The sequence below is a fragment of the Xiphophorus couchianus genome, chromosome 11 (assembly GCF_001444195.1).
Source record: "Xiphophorus couchianus chromosome 11, X_couchianus-1.0, whole genome shotgun sequence".
Lineage (NCBI taxonomy): Eukaryota > Metazoa > Chordata > Actinopteri > Cyprinodontiformes > Poeciliidae > Xiphophorus > Xiphophorus couchianus.
Window position 1 is genome coordinate 12,027,919 of NC_040238.1, and position 17,628 is coordinate 12,045,546.

The 17,628-nt window shown below is 43.7% G+C and overlaps 1 protein-coding gene across 2 annotated transcripts in view; it reads left to right on the forward strand.

The window, feature by feature from the left end:
* Positions 1-16,331: 16,331 nt before the first annotated feature.
* gria4b (glutamate receptor, ionotropic, AMPA 4b) overlaps positions 16,332-17,628 on the forward strand; it is a 92,989-nt gene continuing 91,692 nt past the window's right edge. Inside the window, exon 1 of one of the 2 annotated variants that reach the window (XM_028031380.1) lies at positions 16,332-16,826. In XM_028031380.1, the coding sequence (XP_027887181.1) occupies positions 16,745-16,826 (82 nt within the window). In that variant the 5' untranslated portion in view covers positions 16,332-16,744. The remainder of the gene's footprint in view (positions 16,827-17,628) is intronic. The other variant, XM_028031379.1, reaches the window with a different exon arrangement.

Consider the following 17,628-nt stretch of genomic DNA (forward strand, 5'->3'; position numbering starts at 1 on the left):
GTTTAAATAGAAATAAGATGTGCAACCGGGTTAAAGGTCTTAGCAGAGCCACTTTAGACCATTGAAAAAAATTAATGACTTGATTTTTATTTTTCTCCGTTTCCTTAAAAGATCATTTGGACCCACAGCATAAATCATCTGGCATTAAATCTGTTTGTTCAGTTGTTAACCACATGATTTCTATTCCCAGGGCACCTGCAGGTTTCAGCAAGACAAATTTAAAACTTTTAAAAAACTTTTTAAATGTCACCTTCAACGAAATTTAAGACAGAAAAACTGTAAATATGGAGGATGGCTGGAGGATTGTGCAGCAAAACAATGAAGCAAACCAAAAATAATGAAGTTTCTGGGGTTTCTGTGGCTTTGTGCTTTTCCCACTGCACATGTTCTGCTATGTTAACCCTGTACTGCCAAGTTAAACGAGTTTTAGCACAGAAGCACCTAGCCGAATGAGAAAGTTGACCGGCCCTTTAAATTTACACTTAAAAGGCTCAACGCAAACAACAAAAACAATAATCACTTCCCCTCCGCCAGCCAAGCCAACGATGACATGCACGGGAAAGTTTGCACTTGTAAATGTAAACACGCACGCAAACACAAGAATGTTGAAGAATGCTCAACTTTTATCGCTATCGCTTCCTGTGTGTTGGGTTAGACACCGAGTGGCGATGAGTTTCACTGTCGCTCATCGAGTCCATCACCCGTGATAAACACAAGGAGCTAGCCGTCTAGCTGCTAACAGCTAGCTAGTGGTAGCTTCAACTTAGCATAAACGTGATGGGACTGTTTATCTGTCGTGCCGCTCAGGAAGGAAACAGCTCAGAGTTCCTGACTGAAACGTGTGAATCAACCCCAGAATGAAGTGAAATAAAACCTGGACTGAAAAGCCGCTCAGAGAGGAAGAAGCCACCTATGGAAGGTCAACGGCAAATGAAGATTTGTGTCTGTAAACACACTCAGCAACCAACAAAGTGTCTGTTCATAATGACAAACGAATGTTGTAAATTTCTGAGTCGGGGAACGGCAGCCCAAGTGAAGCATGGTGGTGGCAGCATCACGATGTGGGCTGTTTTGCTCCAGGAAGGACTGGTGCACTTCATGAACTTAACAACATCCTGAAGAGAGAAAACTGTTGTGGAAACACTGAAGCGAAACATTTGGTCCAAGTCAAACAGTTCAACCATAAATCTACCAAATTCGGACGAGATCAATGGAAATATCGGAAATTAATTTCTCTGGTCTTCAGCGGAGACCTCTGTCATTTTCATTTGATTAAATGTGAGGGTATCATCCCAGATGTTCTCCAGCTGTGCAGAGACGTACAGATGCCACTTTCTTCTGAGCGTTTATTTGAATCTTAATGCTCGTTCCTCCTCTTTAATCTTCATTAGTTTTATTGTTTATGAAATCCTTTTATCGCAGCCGTTTGTGGGGAGCCTGTCATTAGTGACACAGGGATTTATGTAACCATTAATTTGACTGTTTTAAGCAGAGCGTTTTAATTGCCTGGGAAAGATTTTCCAGCTGCTGAGAGAAGAAGAAAGCGACGCGACAACGCAGCTGCTGGCGCTTCGCTCGGCTTCGTGAGAGCTGGACAGGAAACGGGAGTTTTCTCTGCTTTCTCTGACACGACCACTCATTCATGTTCTCAATAATTAAATCTGGTTTAACTCTGAAAAATTACCGCCAAAACAATTCCAGTTCATATGTGTTCTGCCTGAATATTTATCTTACATGTCAGCTCATTTTTTTTAACTGATTGGCAAAACATTTCCTCAAAAACACTCAGAGTAGCTGAATTTTTGCATTGTGATAAAAAAAAAACACATTAAACTGTGAAATAGCTGTACTAATCAGCTGGAGCTGCATATTTAAATACATCACATAGAAAGACACGAACTGACATTAAATCAGACAAAATGTTTCCGGTTTCCAGTCGGTTTGGACGAACTAAATGTTTCCTAGTTGCTAAATACCAGAATAACATAACAAGTAAATATGCAGTCCAACTTACATATCAGAATTAGCTAAAATGCTAAAGTTAGATAAAATGTTGTCACTATGTTGGCTAACATTGACTTATTTCATTCTGTGTGTCAGTTTTAGTTTATATACCAGAAGCAGTTCGAATGCTAATGTAGCCCTCACTTAAGCAATATTAGTAAATAAGTGAGTTTTGGGTTCTTTACTTCAGTATACTCTCTACTATTTAACTTGAATCTCTCTAATACTTTTGGATCAATCAGCATTTGAACACTACTACAGTAAATTACACTACACACTGTGTAAAGTAGACTTAGTAACCCTTTTTTAATTAGGCAAAAATAATAATAAAATAAGGAAATGGCAGGTTTTTTGGGTTTCAGGCAAAACAGAGCATTGTTCCAACAGTGCAATGAATCTGCATAAACAGTGCAAACACCAGTCATATAACCCACTATTGTAAAAACCTAACCTAATGCCGGCAGAAAATATACTCTACGTTGCAGGCCTGTTCAGATGCTCATGAATGTAGGAGTCCCACCGACTCAACAGTTCAGAGCCTCTTCACTCAATGAGCAAAATATTAAAGTACAACTCAGTACCTTGTGTAATCGTGATTTTCCACAGATGAATCCGGGCAATACTTCGTCCTGTGTTCAGAAGGACCTTAAAGCGATCCGAAGAAACAGCGGTTCAGGAATGATACAGTTGTGTGGTTTCCATGTGCTCTCCACGTGCTCCACATCTACTGGCCCTCAGTTCCCACGTTGCCAGAGGTACTCTGAGCGACGCGGGCACTCAGAGTGACTATCTGGAGTCCGGCTCTCGTTATCCAATCCGGTAACGATCTTCTGTAAACCTTTGAGTTCCACTCTAGCAGCGAAACGGCAGCCTACAGTAGTCCATGTTAGCGAACAGCTAGGTTAGCTTCGCTCTAACTCCCGAGTAAATACAGCGGCAAAGAAACAAACATACAGACCAACAGCTTCTCTTTGAAACTCTACTGTGTCCTGCTAACTTGCATAATGTATATTATAACTTCTCCTTACGACAAGTCTCAGCTTACTTACTTCGAAACCAGCTAACTGCTCCTCCTCCGCTATCACCTCTCCCGCTCAACCAACTCTCCCCTCCGCTCTTCTTCGCTGTTTTTTTCTCTTCACACCTGTGCTACCTTCACAGACCGTACTCCCGTAGGAAAATACAATTTTCACTGGCAATTCCCCACAAAGTAAAGATAACTTATTTTAAACAATGCAAACATATTTTTATTAACTTCATATGAACTTTGATATGTTACTTGAAACAAAAGGATATAATAAATGAACTTATCCTTGCTATTTATTATCTTATACATCTTTTATGGTTTTACTATCCAGGTTACACTAATGTTATTAGCATTTCAGCTAATATTAAACCCACTGACCGAAATGTGTTTAAAACTTTTCAATATAGAAACATTTAATAGTGAAGCAGCTTTAAGATGCTTCCAGTCCTGCGTGGTTAACAAGTTCAGTTTGTGTTTTAATCATTTCGCTTGCTAAATAAACATTTAGTTTGAAGCTATTTAGTCTATAAACAAAATATTTAGCTTGCTCATTAAGTATTTAAACTTTGACATTTATAAATGAATGAATAAAACGGAGTAAATATGATTTTGAAAAGAGAACCACCATTTTTCTCTTGTGACCAAATAACCCAAATGATTTCTGTAAATCTGTGACAGGTTGAGGCCTCAGCAGTGAAGCTCTCATTTCTCCTCATGGTCTTCTGTGGCTGAAGCCGACTGGTTCGTCATCATCAGATGTTCCTAAAGGCCTCCTGAACTTTTTACTCCTCCATTTCTTCTTCCTGTGAGTTTAATTTTAGCTCACATGGCTAAATCCGACTCACTAAATCGAATCTAATTTCCCCGTCAGCTCTTTAGACTTACTTTATGCACAAGTTAGTTTATTTAGCAGAGGTAAGTGGCTGCGGGGCGTTAGAGGTCACGATTGGTCAGAAATCATGACGAGCCAAGAGAGTTAAAGACGTCGCCGTGACGCATCGGCTGGGTTTGCTGAGCGCTGCTGTGCAGGATGAAAGGCGGAAAGCTCTTGCTGGTGAGATTGCGGCGCTGCACAGCGCAGGGATTAGGCCAGCCTTGAATTTAAAGGGGGGTGGGGTGGGGGACTGCCTACAGGGGGTGGCATGTTGCTATTTATGGAGAGAGCTGCATAAACTGAAGCTTTGTGTCTTGCAGGCATTGACTCAAGAAGAAGAAAAAAAAATACCGCAGTGCAATTATGCATGAAGATGAAATGAGCTCAGATGGGTTTTTTTCTTCCACCTACTCGTCTGTTTCATTCATCAGGAGCAAAACAAAGAATCTGGAGAATACGGCTTAATTTGCTGCCTGATTACAAAAACACTCATCAGCTGTTGTTGTTGTCAGGTTCCACTTCCTGGTTCTGAATCAGCGCCATTGTTTCAGGAAACGATGGGAACCTTCAGCGGCTCATTTTCAGCGTTTTTACCTTCAGGTGCCTCTGAGCTGAGAACGTCACATCCAGCAGCCTCCCAGTCTGGGTGCAGAGAAACCAGCAGGGCAGACTGGTGAGGGCAAATGGTTCGGACAGCAAGGCACCAGACCCCATTCCCAACACTGATCCTGGATTCAGAGAGGAGCAAACTTCACAAGTGATGCTCCTTAGCAACAGCCTCACTTTTTACGGAGCATTTTATGGAACTTTCAAGTGAGGAAAGTAAAATGATCAATTTTTCCAGAATTTCTTTGCTTTTCCCACCCATCCATCCATCCATCCACCCACCCATCCATCCATCCATCCACCCACCCATCCATCCATCCATCCATCCATGATGATCGTCAATATTCACTGAAGATGATCGTCAGTATACACGGTTAGTTTTCTGTGACTGCAAAGTCAAATGTCACAGATGATCTGAGGAATTCACTGGACTCTGATCATACAGCCATGCAGGATGATCCGGGTCCAGATCTGGAAGCAGATCCGGGTCCAGATCCGGTTCAGCAGCTGCAGCAACAAAACCCATATTCACAACTTTCTGTGCTTCTTCCATAGACAGTCAACATGTGTCGCTTTGAGGCTTATTATTATGACCAGGGGGGAAGACAAACGCTTTAATAATGATTCCCCTGGTGATTTTCCCCCTTTTTTTTTAAAATTAATGCCGTTGCTTCTCATCCTTTCTGTAAATAGGCGACTCATAAAACGCTGGTTCATTCTTAATTCCTCCATTGTGCATTATTAAAGGCATAATGAGCTGGTTCCGTGTTTCTTATTGGTTTGGTTAATTTAGTGGCTGAATTTAGACCAGAGGAGGAGGATCTTCATCTGAACCTGACCGGACCAGGACCAGACCTGACAGAGCCGAAACTGGCTGCCGGTGAAACAGACATGAGGATTGAGGATTGTTCATCATGTCGCTTTATTTCCACAGGAGTAATTAATAATTCCATCTATAAGCTCCGGCTTATCCCCCCCCATGATTTAACACTAAATGACTGTAATTACTTCGTATTATACTGTTAATGGAGCTGATTCATTCGAATCGACTGATTTAAGGGTTAATCAGCTGGCAGGAAGAAGACGGCCCACACATCCTGTCTGTGTGCAGACAGAGAGCCGGATGGGTCACTTCTAACAAACTGTTGGTGTTTGTCATTTATTTCATTTAAAAGTGGTTAAAGGTCCTCAGTGGGGAACATGCAATGAAGACACTTTTTTCCCAGAGCTTTTAGAGCGCAGAGTCAAGTTTATTCATTTTCCAAAACCCAAACATTGTCTGGAAAATGTAAAACGTGGATAAATGCCTGGAGCTGAAGAAACCAGTGACTGACAGATAGCTACATGTTGGCCTGTATGAAGGATTTTGTCATCATTACATCGCTTAATAGTTAAATCACAGATTAATACATCACGTTTGCAGTTTATTGTAAAGCAGAAACCTTTCAGACATGTAGACAAATATCCATACACAGCCTGCAATAATTGATCAAAGTTACGGCGTTTTGTCTGGATACCCTGCAGAATCCGGGTTTATATCTCTGAAGCCCAGGAACGGTGATGCAGAAGACGAGAACAGGACGCCATGTTGGTTAAAACCTTTACCCTGAGCCTGACTAAAGCCTCTTCTCCATGGAAACGAGTCTCTCTGGCTGGTTGCGGTCTGGTTCGGTTACTTCCTCCACGAAGTGATGAAAGATTTGGACCTCAAGGTCTGACCGTGGAGTCATGGATCTGCAGCACACTGCGCTGCCGGTTACTATGATTTCATTGTGGATTCAATAAATGGGTTCGGTCTGCTGCCAGGTCCAGGTTCTAACCCCTCTGAGGTGGCTCTAAAACACCGTGTCTGCAAACGGATCTGGAAACGGAGGATCCGGCTGAGATGGCGCCTGAGGCTTCAGAGGACTTAATTACCGACCGGTCCCAAAACGAGAGCAGCTGTTAGTTTTTGCCATCGATGTGAGTCACACGGCGAGTTCATCTGCTGCCACACACACTCTGGCTGCAGGAGGTCATTTAAATAAACACTAATTAGCTATTATTCGTACGGAGCTCCACTCCTCCAGGAGCGCCAGAGTCCTGATGGGCTCCTGGAAACACGGCTGCAGCTGCAGGTCAACCTCCTGCATGCAGACAGCGCCGCTTCGCTGCATCGTGCTGTTAGTCAAACCAATCAACAGTTAAAGCTACAGTTGAATAATGAAATGAATTCTCGTGTGTTTGTGAGCATTCAGGAATCGATGCTGCTCGGCGGCGTTTAATGGGACCAGCGGCTCAAACTGGAAAACATAATGAGAAACGATTCATCATTTAATGCGGGTGGCCTGTCACGCTGCGGACCGCAGCGTCTGATGTTCCAGGAAACATTTCAGCTCCCATGTCCAGAGTAATGCTGCATGTGCTGCAGATGGTCAACAGACAGATGAATGGAGCAGTGGTGCGTTGTGGTAACGCTCTGAACAATCCGAGCAGGATGAGACGTTCATGAGGAGCAACAGGAGAATTATTAACAAGCAAACACATTATTTCTGCTTCACACATGTTTTGACGCAGCTGCTGATTTGGGGAGAATTTTTCCATATTCAGTAATGATCTCTCTGAAATGTCAAAGTGGGAATTAAAATCTGTGTCAGTGAAAGAGGCCGTGTTATTGGATCTTTTTATCGTCTTTGTTATTTACTAAAGCAACGACTTTAACAACGTTAACTTTGAGGAATTACTTGGTTCGATTTTAACCCATTTTTTGTGTTTGCAGTATTTCTGTAAATCTGACGCACAGTGGCATCGCTGTGTGTTTCTGTAACGTAGTTCATGACGTTTCTCTCTTGTATTCATATGATTGAGTTTAATTGCAGGTACCTGCTTGATGTCTGCCATTCATTTCCTGTTCCGTTGATTTGTGCTTCCTCAGATTGTCTCCTGTTTTCTAAATTAGCCAGCTGTACTGAAATTACCTCTGATAATTTGCTAATGTGATGTCAGCGTGTTGTCACTTAGCCGCTCCTCAGAAAGCAGCCTCGCTCTCCACACTCAGCTACAAACCAACATCTGAACGCGGCTGCAGGAAGGGAACATCTGCAGATTAGATTGCAGGCAGAAATGCAATAATGTCATGAATAACCTCGTGGTGGTCCAATATTCCACCCGATAATCTAAGTTTAATGCAGTTTGCTTCCGTGAAAGCAGTTTTAGGAAAGATTCAGATGTGATTTACACCACTCTCTGAGTTTTTCAGGACTTTTTTAGGACTTGTACGTTTGCAGAAACGAACACAAAGCGTATAAACTATGGGAGTTACCAACAGTCTGCTGAGTTCTTCGAGGAAATGCGTTTCTACTTTATAACTGAGATGCTTTTTTTTACGGTAGAAAACATTTACAATCACAACCAGTCTAACTAAACCAAAGACTGAAGCTACATTTTGATCATTGTTTTGCTTTTTGTCATGATTTCCTTGTTTCTGTCATTTCTTCAGCTGCTCCATTGCTCTGTTGACTGCTGGTTGCTTTCACCTGCCTCCCAGCAGTAGTTGAAGTTATGCCCCATTTCATCAATAATAATAATATTTGTATTTATTGGATGCACTATCTTTAACTGTCTCTTCAAAATTTAACATCTGCTTGACAGAAAAAAGCACAAATAGGTTTTTTTAATTTAAATGTAGGAAGTAAGGGAGTTAGGATGAAGCACAATGGTATTACCGCAGCAGCAAATTCACCTGAACAACAACAAAAAAAGAGAGAGAGAGAGAGGGGGTTTTGGAGTGGCTTAGTCAAAGTCCAGACTTGAATGAAAGGCTGTGAGGTGAGTTTAAACCAGTTCGGGAAAGAGTCCAAATTCCTCCACAGAGATGTTAAAGACTTGTTTTTGTAATGTCCTGAAGAATATTTGTCTGCATTCGCATCAGTCCATTTCAGTCCGCTTTAATCCAACTCCAGTCCGTTTGTCTAGAAAGTCCAGTTCAGTTGGCGAGGTGTGAACGCTAATCGACCTCTGACCTCTGGTCCTTCAAACCTGGGTCTGGGTTTGGTTGGAGTGAACTCTGGTTCGGTTTGAATGCATACATGAACGCCACGCGGAGCAGAGACCGCTCCAAAAGCAGGAAGTGGACTACAGCGCAGGGCATAAATACAACCGAAACAAACGTGCTAGCCTAGCGCTAGCTGTAGAAATGGCTCGTGGTTTTTAACCAAAGACCAAAGAGAAATCCTCCAATCACTAAAATCTGATGCCTCCATTCCTGTTTCCACTTGGTGAAGGAGGAAGTTGCTCTCAGCGTCTTCAGAGGTTTTTGTGTCGTTTCCTTCAGTGGTTCTTGGTGCAGCGCCCCCACAGGCCAGGAGGGGAACAGGTTTATCAAAGGGTTTGGTTGGTTTGACACAGAGCAGAGACAAGGAGAACCACAGCAGCTGCAGATGGAACAGATATTGAAGTTCTGGTTCCGTAGTTCACCAGAAAGCACCCCAAGTGTGACAAAAACACAATAAATCTGTGAGGGGATGAAGACTTTTTCATGATGAACTGTGACCTCACAAACATTTGACAGAAGCTCCTGTCTGACCAACAAACCCTAATAAAAACGCGTTAACTTCAGTAGCGCAGGACATATTAGGCTAACAAAGGCGAGATGAAGCAGATGTAACCTTTCGGCGCTGCGCCGTCGGGACAGAAAGGTGGGCTGCATACAAACAGGTTAACCTTCTGAAGTCACATGGTGTTGTTGTTCAGCAGCTCCACAGTGAATCATAGCGTGAGTCACACTCAGCACAATAATGATGCCTTTCATTCTCCCTCAGCCCACCTTCGCCCGTCACAGAGCAACCGAGAGCATGGCGCATGAAAGGCTGGAGTTCAGAACGACGGATGGAGGAGGCGCTGCAGCGGCGCCACACTTCAGCCATCACATCTGAATCAACAGGTTTAACAGTCTGGGCTGGGCGTTAGGGAGGCTAACTCACAGCGGCTGGTTTACACCGTAAACCAGCACTGCTGCAGGAGCTACTGCAGAAACCATGAGGTCATCAGACTGCTGGCTTATTTTAAAAACTCACTCTGATATTCGATGTTATTAACTCGACGAGCTTAAAGAGAGCAACCCCACCACACTACAACTTTGTGAGTTCACTTTATTTCTGTTAGATTTGATGATTCTGGCGTAAAGCCGGTAAAACAAATCAGAATTCAGATTCCCTCAGAAAATGTTAATATTACATCTGACCAAGATCAAAATGTTCTGAGAGAAAGTTGAATGGAAGGACAAAATGTGACGGAAACATGTGGAGGAGCAGCAGAGATAACTGCAGCCTCCAGAAGATCGGATGTCACGCTCGCTCAAGAGTTTGGGACAAAATGGCAGAAGATGGACAAATGTCTTTGGCTGAGTGGCCAGAGACAAAACCTGGTCAAAACGTCAAAACCAGCTGGTTTAGCTCTTAACTTACCTTTCTTATGGAGGATATCAGTGGCCATGCTGGGAAAGACCATAGCATACTCTGCCAGACCAAACCAAATCATAGCTAAGATTACTATAGCATGCTGTAGCATAGCGTAGCCTGGCGCTACCTGTAAAGCAGCAGACAGAATTCTCCCTCCTCTCTGAGGTTCTTGTATTTTCTGAGGTCCAGCTTCATTCAGCCGCCTCAGCGATCCTGACTCAGTGTGGAGGGGGGGACTCGGTGGAAATGTTCCCCTCAGCAGGTCTGTAACATCACATCTCCTGGGCTGCATCAAAAGCTGCATGCCATCACCAGAACAAGCTTATGTGAGGTAAAGTTAATAAAGCCTCGCTTCCTGGAGGCTCGTCTTGAATTTCAAGGATGTCGTCGGCAAACAGCCGCTGGAGGAAGGAGCGGCTCAGGTTGATGGGAAAACAGGAGGCGGCTCTGGGTACGACAAATGAATCTGGCCCCAGCAAATGTCATGAGTGTGAGTTCACAGAGGAGGCTGTGTGTGTGTGCGTGTGTGTGTGCGTGTGTGTGTGTGCGTGTTATGGGCTTTGAGGCAAGAAAAGGCTATTTATCATAAACCACCAGCACCGCTGCCTTCTTACAGCGCACAGTTCCTGCGCCTGCAGCAGCAGCAGCTGATTACAAATAACAGAGCGGCTCTCACACGCAGCCACATACCTGCACACACACACACACACACACACAGCCAGCAGGCAGCAGCCAGAGGAAGAGCAGGGCTGCTACGGCGGTCGCACTGGGTCTGCTGGTGGCTGTTTGAAACCACAAACTGATGCAGCATCAGAGCTAATCCTGCTGCAGCACAAACATTTCATCTGTTTTATGTTCTCATTCATTTCCGGCCTGCAGGAGGCGCCGCTTCAGGCTGCGCTTCAGTTTGCTCGTAGTTTTATCGGACTCAGATCAGGTTTGGTTTGACCATGCAAAAGCCTGTATAGCCTGTTTGATGTGTTGTGTGCTAGGTGTTAGCAGCGCTAGCTCAGTCCAGTCAGAACAGTAGGTTTTTTGTTTTTTTTGCGCTATAGGTAACATCCAGAAAATTCAGTGTGAATTAGCAGAAATGAAGATGAAGAGGAAACAGATGAAGAAGAGATATTTGGGAGAAGAAGCTGAGTTTGTGCTGCTGCTGCTCCAGTGTGTGACTCTGTTAGCATCGGGATCAAAACGTTTCCTCAGATAAATTAGAACGTTTGTTAAAAATCTGCTTCGTCACGTTCAACGTCCATTCGCTCGTGTTGTCAGCTCTGACTGGTTTTTTTCTATTTTTGTTCTTTTTTTTTTTCGGTCGACGGCCAGACAGAGATTTAAAGAGATGCAGCAAATGCAAAGGAGGCGGATTAGCAGAGCTGCTAACAGCTGCTAGCAGCTGATGATGTCAGCCAGGACGTGTTGCTGTGGAATATTTGATGTTGAGTTGTTATTGTGTTAGCATGCTAACATGCTAAAAACTAACAGTTGCTACTAGTCTTTAGTCGGAAGACTACTGCTGTAGTTTTCAGTCAGAGGCTTCTTTAGAGTTGTTGGAAAACTGACTGCTGCTGGAGGAGACCCTTCCTGTCTACAGGATCAGACGTGGATGATATGAGTTATGATGTGATTTACTTTTCCTGAGATAAAATATTTTAAATTGAATTAGATTAATTTAGGAACATTTTATGCCTCAGTGACTCAGAGTTAGTCTACTCTTCTTCAGACTAATAAATAGTCTGAAGGCTATTATTTGAGTTTTCATCTCTTATTATTGGAAGCATTCATCTCTTTGTTTTCTGCATCCACGTCTTCCTCGTTTTAGTTTGTGTGTTGTTACTGATTCGTGATTTTCGCCTCAGTCCTTCACCTCCTGAAAGCGTAACATTTTCCTCTGAACGTAATCAGAACAGAGAAGGTAAAAAAAAAAAAAAAAAGCCCACAGCACTACCGATCAAGGATTTATATTATTCTAACTCTTCAGGTTTTATTCATTCCAGTTGCTTTGCGTTCACCTTCGTGCTTTTATTTCACACTTTTTCCAACCATTTACGGTTTTAATAAGAGCTTAAAAAAACAAAACAAAAAAACCCCACAGGAAGCCAAGAACTGGAACTGCCAAGCGCTGCAGAAAAACAGCATGTTGGGTTTTGTTTTGTGGTTTTTTTTCTCCCGGGTGACAAACCAGCACACCTTGGCATCCAAACACCTGCAACGTGTCGGCGGTTCGGGATTCCCTGACAGCTCTGAGTGTCACCCTGATGTGAGCAGGAAAACCTGCTGCAGCCGACCATCTGCTCAGCAACGCGACATGGCAGCGGTCCACACACACACACCCCACACACACCCCACACACACACACACACACTTCATTCATAGAGGCACTTTAATGCTCATGAGTTCCTTTTTACATTTTTCTAAAACATTTCTTTAAAAAAAAAAAAAGTTCCATAATATTTAATTTGGTTTATGTGAAAATCATCAAAGCGTCATCTTAAGCTGCTTTGGTCCAAAATTAGACGCTTTTATTTAGAACCAGTTTGGTCCAAACGAACATGAATTCAGTTAGTTCATTTTAATGCGGTTCAGATAAAAACAAACAGATTTATTCCTGCAGAGTCGTTTCATGCCAGTGAGGCGTTATCTGTGTCACTTGCATCTGGCCGCTGGTTCTCTCTTTAATTAGTGGTTAAACATTATTTTATTGCCGTTTTAGTGAATTTAAGTAAAAACTGTCAAAAATGTTTAATGTCGTTTTTATCTTCAGTTGTTCTGAAGCTCCGTCAGTAGTGTACTTTGGACGTAGGCTAACCTGCTAATGCTTATGCTAACAAGCTAACTAGCATCCATGTAGCTTTCACAGGATTTGACTCAGTGCTGAAAAAACTTTAATGAATGTTAATAATAATAATAATAATAATAATAATAATAATAAACCAGAATATTAAGGCAAAATGTGAAGCTATAAAAATTTTTAAACTTCAACTTTTCTAGCGTCCGGCAGCAGCCAGCTGGACTGCAGTGCTATGCTAGCTTGTACCTAAAATAGTAAATCAAACATTAAAGAGAACAATGAGGGTAGATTTGGTTTCAGATTTTATTTTAATATATATTTTACTGTAGTAAACGGAGCCCTCCTGTTTGTTAGCTTCACTGAACTTGAAACCTTGATAAACTACGTCCCACGAACGCCTCACAGTTTTGTAATATTTAACGCTGCTCTCTCTGTGTGTGTAGTGTTGGGGTGTGCGTGTGTGTGTGTGTGTGTGTGCAGGCGTGGAGGGGAAACACTCAGCCACACTTTAAATATTATATATTCGTGCTTCTGCAGCAGATGATGAGTTTTCTGTTGTTTTCCGAGTTTCAGTCGTTCCATAAATCAGAGTAAGGAGGCTTCAGAGCTGCTTGTGTCGGCAAACCACTTCATAGGAGATGTCTGCCTGTCGTCCTGATAAATGCGTTTGCTTCATGCTGCTCAGTCACAGCAGACCTCTGAAATGTGCCCTGACAGCTGCACCGCCACTCAGCACCAACCTGGCAGCTGGAACAGCAGATTCAATTTCCCCTCTAATGTGAGGAGCTGGAGCGTCTGCAGGAAGTTCCTTTTCACGGCTTCAGGAGCGAAGAAGATCGCCTCCGTTTCAGCATCTCTGCTGGTCCAGAGCAACCCGGGCGACATGCAACGCGCTGCTGCTTCCTCTGACCCCACGCGACGGTGGCTAACCTGTTGTCGTTTTTCTTTCAGAATAAAAGCACGCGCGCAGCAGAAATGGGATGTTTGCAATTTTGTTCCTGCACGTTGCAGCGATCTGCGCCCAGTCATGGACTTCTGGAGTGTTTGCACTTTGTGAGCAGCAGCAACCGCTCCGCATAGAGCTGCTGATGCGATACTTCTGCTCTGAATCGGTTTGCAAACATTTATTTTATCGATCGGCTCCTGGAAAGTTTAGTCTGGGCATTCGGACGGGTTCTGAACAAGCCAAGACGGCGTTTTATGTCATCTTTTGCCTGAGCTGTTTATTCCTCTAAGAACTGGAACCAACAGCACAAAACTCTGAGAAAACACCAGGCTTGGTGACGTCATGAATATACAAACACGATGAGTCATTTGGAGACTCAGTAGGACAAAAACAGTAAACGTTTATTTGGTGTAAAAACAAATTGTGGATTTTTATTCGCCACAAAGAGGCGAAAACATGAAAGTTTTCCTCTCCGTCTGACTGGAGGTAGAAATGAGTAAGAGAATCTGTGATGTTTCTGATTTCACTTGTTTTTGTTTCCGTCTTCTTCAGAACCGTTTGAGTCTTCAGACGGTTCTTTGCCAGAGGTGATCGATCGATTGATTGATGACATCGATGTAAGTATCGAATCATACTAGTGTGGCAAGAGCGCCACTGTAGTTTCAGATTTCCTCTCAATGTTTAATTAATTTTTTTTTTTTTGTATTGTAGTTTCTTAAAGATGAATCATAAACCAATTTGCTTTGATTCGCACTTTGTTTCTTTAGGACAAACAACTAAAATCATGCAGAACGGCTCCAGTCTGTTTGGATCAAACGGTTCTGAAGCCGAGCAGCCTGGTTCTGTTGGTTTTCTAACTTCAAGCGGGGAACAGACGCAGACCGACCTCCAGTTCTCTCTCTCTCTCTCTGTCTCTCTCTCTCTCTCTGTCTCTCTCTCTCTGTCTCTCTCTCTCTCTCTCTCGTAATAACTCATTTTGAAAAGGTTCTCCACCTGCAGGGAACAGCAAACCTCCGGATCAGCAGAACCGCCGCCGAGCTTCAGCACTTCCTGCCTCCTCCTCCAGTTCCATGTCGTTTATTCTGAGTGGAGCTGCAGATTCGGACCAACACGTGTCTCCTTAAGCTGCTGCTGATTAACTGGCACTTTGACCTCATCACTTAAAGGAGAAGCATCCTTTTTGGCAGGAAGAGTTCATTAAAAACATCAGGAACATCTGGGGACCCTCCTGCTGCTTCCTGGTGTCTTCTTCTTTGTGGTTTTCAGCAGTAGTAACATTTTTATTGCACCGCTCTTTAGTTGGCTCTATGTTTGTTTGTTTTTTTGTATTTTTGATTAATTTGGTAAGGAGTGAAACATTCCTTCATGCTGCATGTAGATATTGTTCCACGACAAAGAATTTCTGAGCAAACGGGTTTTATTGGGTTTTATTCAGTTGGCATAAAGTCTGGGCTGAATTTTTTCTGTTTAGGATTTTCTTTTTGTTTTCTCCTTTTGGGGATAAATGTTGAAGGTTAGAAAACACTCAGATGTCATTGTCTCGGTGTGGAGCAGCAAACTAACGCCACATGTTCTCATTGCTTTAATTAGGACGTCTTAGAAACCTCAGCGGGGTTTCATCTGGTTAAATAAAGGAGATCAAACAGAAGAAAGGCGACACGAGGAAGACGGACGTTAAAATGTGCTTTTATTTTGAAGCTCAGATTGTAACCACCAAACTGTCTGTAAACACGTCAAGAATACAAAACGACGCATTACTGATGAGAAAAACTTCACATTATGCCTGTTTGGTTAATAAAATATTTTAATACTTCAGTTTTAAAAACGTAGATCTGTGATGTGTAGAGTGGTAAGAGTGATTTATTTCACAGCTAAAACTAGAATCAAATGACTGTCAACTTTTCTAGGAAACTGTGATGCGTTTTTTTCGCAGGACAATGCTAATACAGCTAGCTAAAAAATAAAATGTGGCTATGGCGCCCCAATGAGTCAGAGGGGCGCCACGCTGGAGGGGGCGCCAAAAATGATGTTGGAATAATTATTTCTAAATGTGATTTTCTGTATTTAACATCAGTTTACTTTGAGTTTTATTAAAAAGTCAGAGAACTGTGATTGAAACGAGGCTCAGTTGGTAAAATCAATCATCCCGGCTCTCCTCAGCATTAACACGAGCCAAATTGGATTATTTTTTAAAATCGGTCTTCCAGTTTTTAATGGTTTTAAACTCATTTCTGTGCTTTGCTCGTGATTTGAATAATAATACAACATGGGAGGAAAACAAAGGGTGTGAACACTTTTCACACTGGTTCTGGTTGATTTGGAGATTTTACTCTTGTTTTAGGTTTTATATCTATATTTATTGTCTGATGTTAAATGTATTTATTTATTTGAACAGAAACGTTAAATGGTCACGATGTGCTTTGACGGTCCCGCCTGTTTCCGGTCCGTCCAGGATGTTTGGGTGTGTTGATGTCAGCAGTTTAAGAAGTTTGGGGTCCCACTGTGTGTGTGTGTGTGTGTGTGTGTGTGTGTGTGTGTGTGTGTGTGTGTGTGTGTGTGTGTGTGTGTGTGTGTGTTGGGGGGGAGGGGAGGGTCCCTGTGTCTGCCGCCCCTCCGGGCTGCGCCGGTACCGTAAAAAAAGGCGCATGTGTGTTTGCGGTTGTGTTGCCAGTTGCGCCGCATCCAGACGCGCTGCCCGCCGCTGGCTGATGCCCGCCCCCTCCCCTCCCCTCCTCCTCTTCCTCCTCATCCTCATCATCATCATCCTCCTTGCCATCTCCGCGTCGCCCCTCATCTTGGTGCTGTTGTGCGCAAAAATCTCCCGCGCCGGACGGAGGGGACCCAGGAGGAGCAGCCGCCGGAGCGGACATGGATGTTTAACCCGCACGCTGCTCTCCGCACCAACAACACGCTGTTTGCAGATTTTTCTTTAGATTTATTTTGGGGTGTTTGGGGTTTTTTTTTGTTTGTTTGTTTTTTTTTTTTAAGGATGTTGCTTTTGCCCTAGGAAGGGAGAGGATCTGCTCGATGTTGCTCTTCAGTTAATCACGGAACCAAGATGAGGATTTCTCCCTGTGGCTGGATGGTGTGGATGTTCTCGGGCTTCGCGATGGGAGCTTTCCCCAGCAGCGTTCAGATCGGTGAGTGCGGCTCGCTTGCGTGGACGTCCCGCATGCGGCTGCGGCTGCGGCGGCGCTCGGGTTGCTCCTCCAGGATGCAGTCAGGAGGGTTAATGCGCTTTGTATCTGCGGGCTCAGGCGGCCACTGCAGCAGATCACAGCGGTAAACTGTGACTCTCCCTCTGTGTGTGTGTGGGTCCCACTCGTCTCCCTCCAGTTTAACCACTTTGCAGCTCCTGCTGGGAGCAGAGAGGTGACAGCTTTATGGTTTCCATTAGAGAGGGAAGGGCAGCGCGTGACCTCCAGCTGTTGATCACCTCTAAAATCAGAAACAAACCTCCAATCCTCCGAGAGGAAAAACCACAGAGAGGCTGGAGGGAAACGACGAGCCGCAACTACCAGAGCGACCCGCTGGAGGGGAGAGGAGAGGTCAAAGTTCAGGGCTCGTTGCAAAGCGTCACCTCTACGGGCTGCAGCTTTATGTAACCGGTGTGCGTGTGAGTGTGCGCGTCCAGATATTTGCTTAAACCAACAATCGCAGCTTATTACCGTTAGTTTAACCGAACCGCTGCCAGATAACGCAGCTTATGCAACCTCCGGTCGGCCCAGGCTGACCTGCGCCCGCAACGCACGCACAACACGCACCACACGCACTCCGCTTCGCATTTTACCTGGAGGTCCAGGCTGGTCCAGGTCCAGCAGCCTCCGACATCATGACTCCGTGGATTTGGAACAGAAATGAATAATTCTATCAAGAGAAAAAATATGGAACATGAACACATTCTGTAAATGAAACATTTAGAAAATGTGACACATTAGAGCA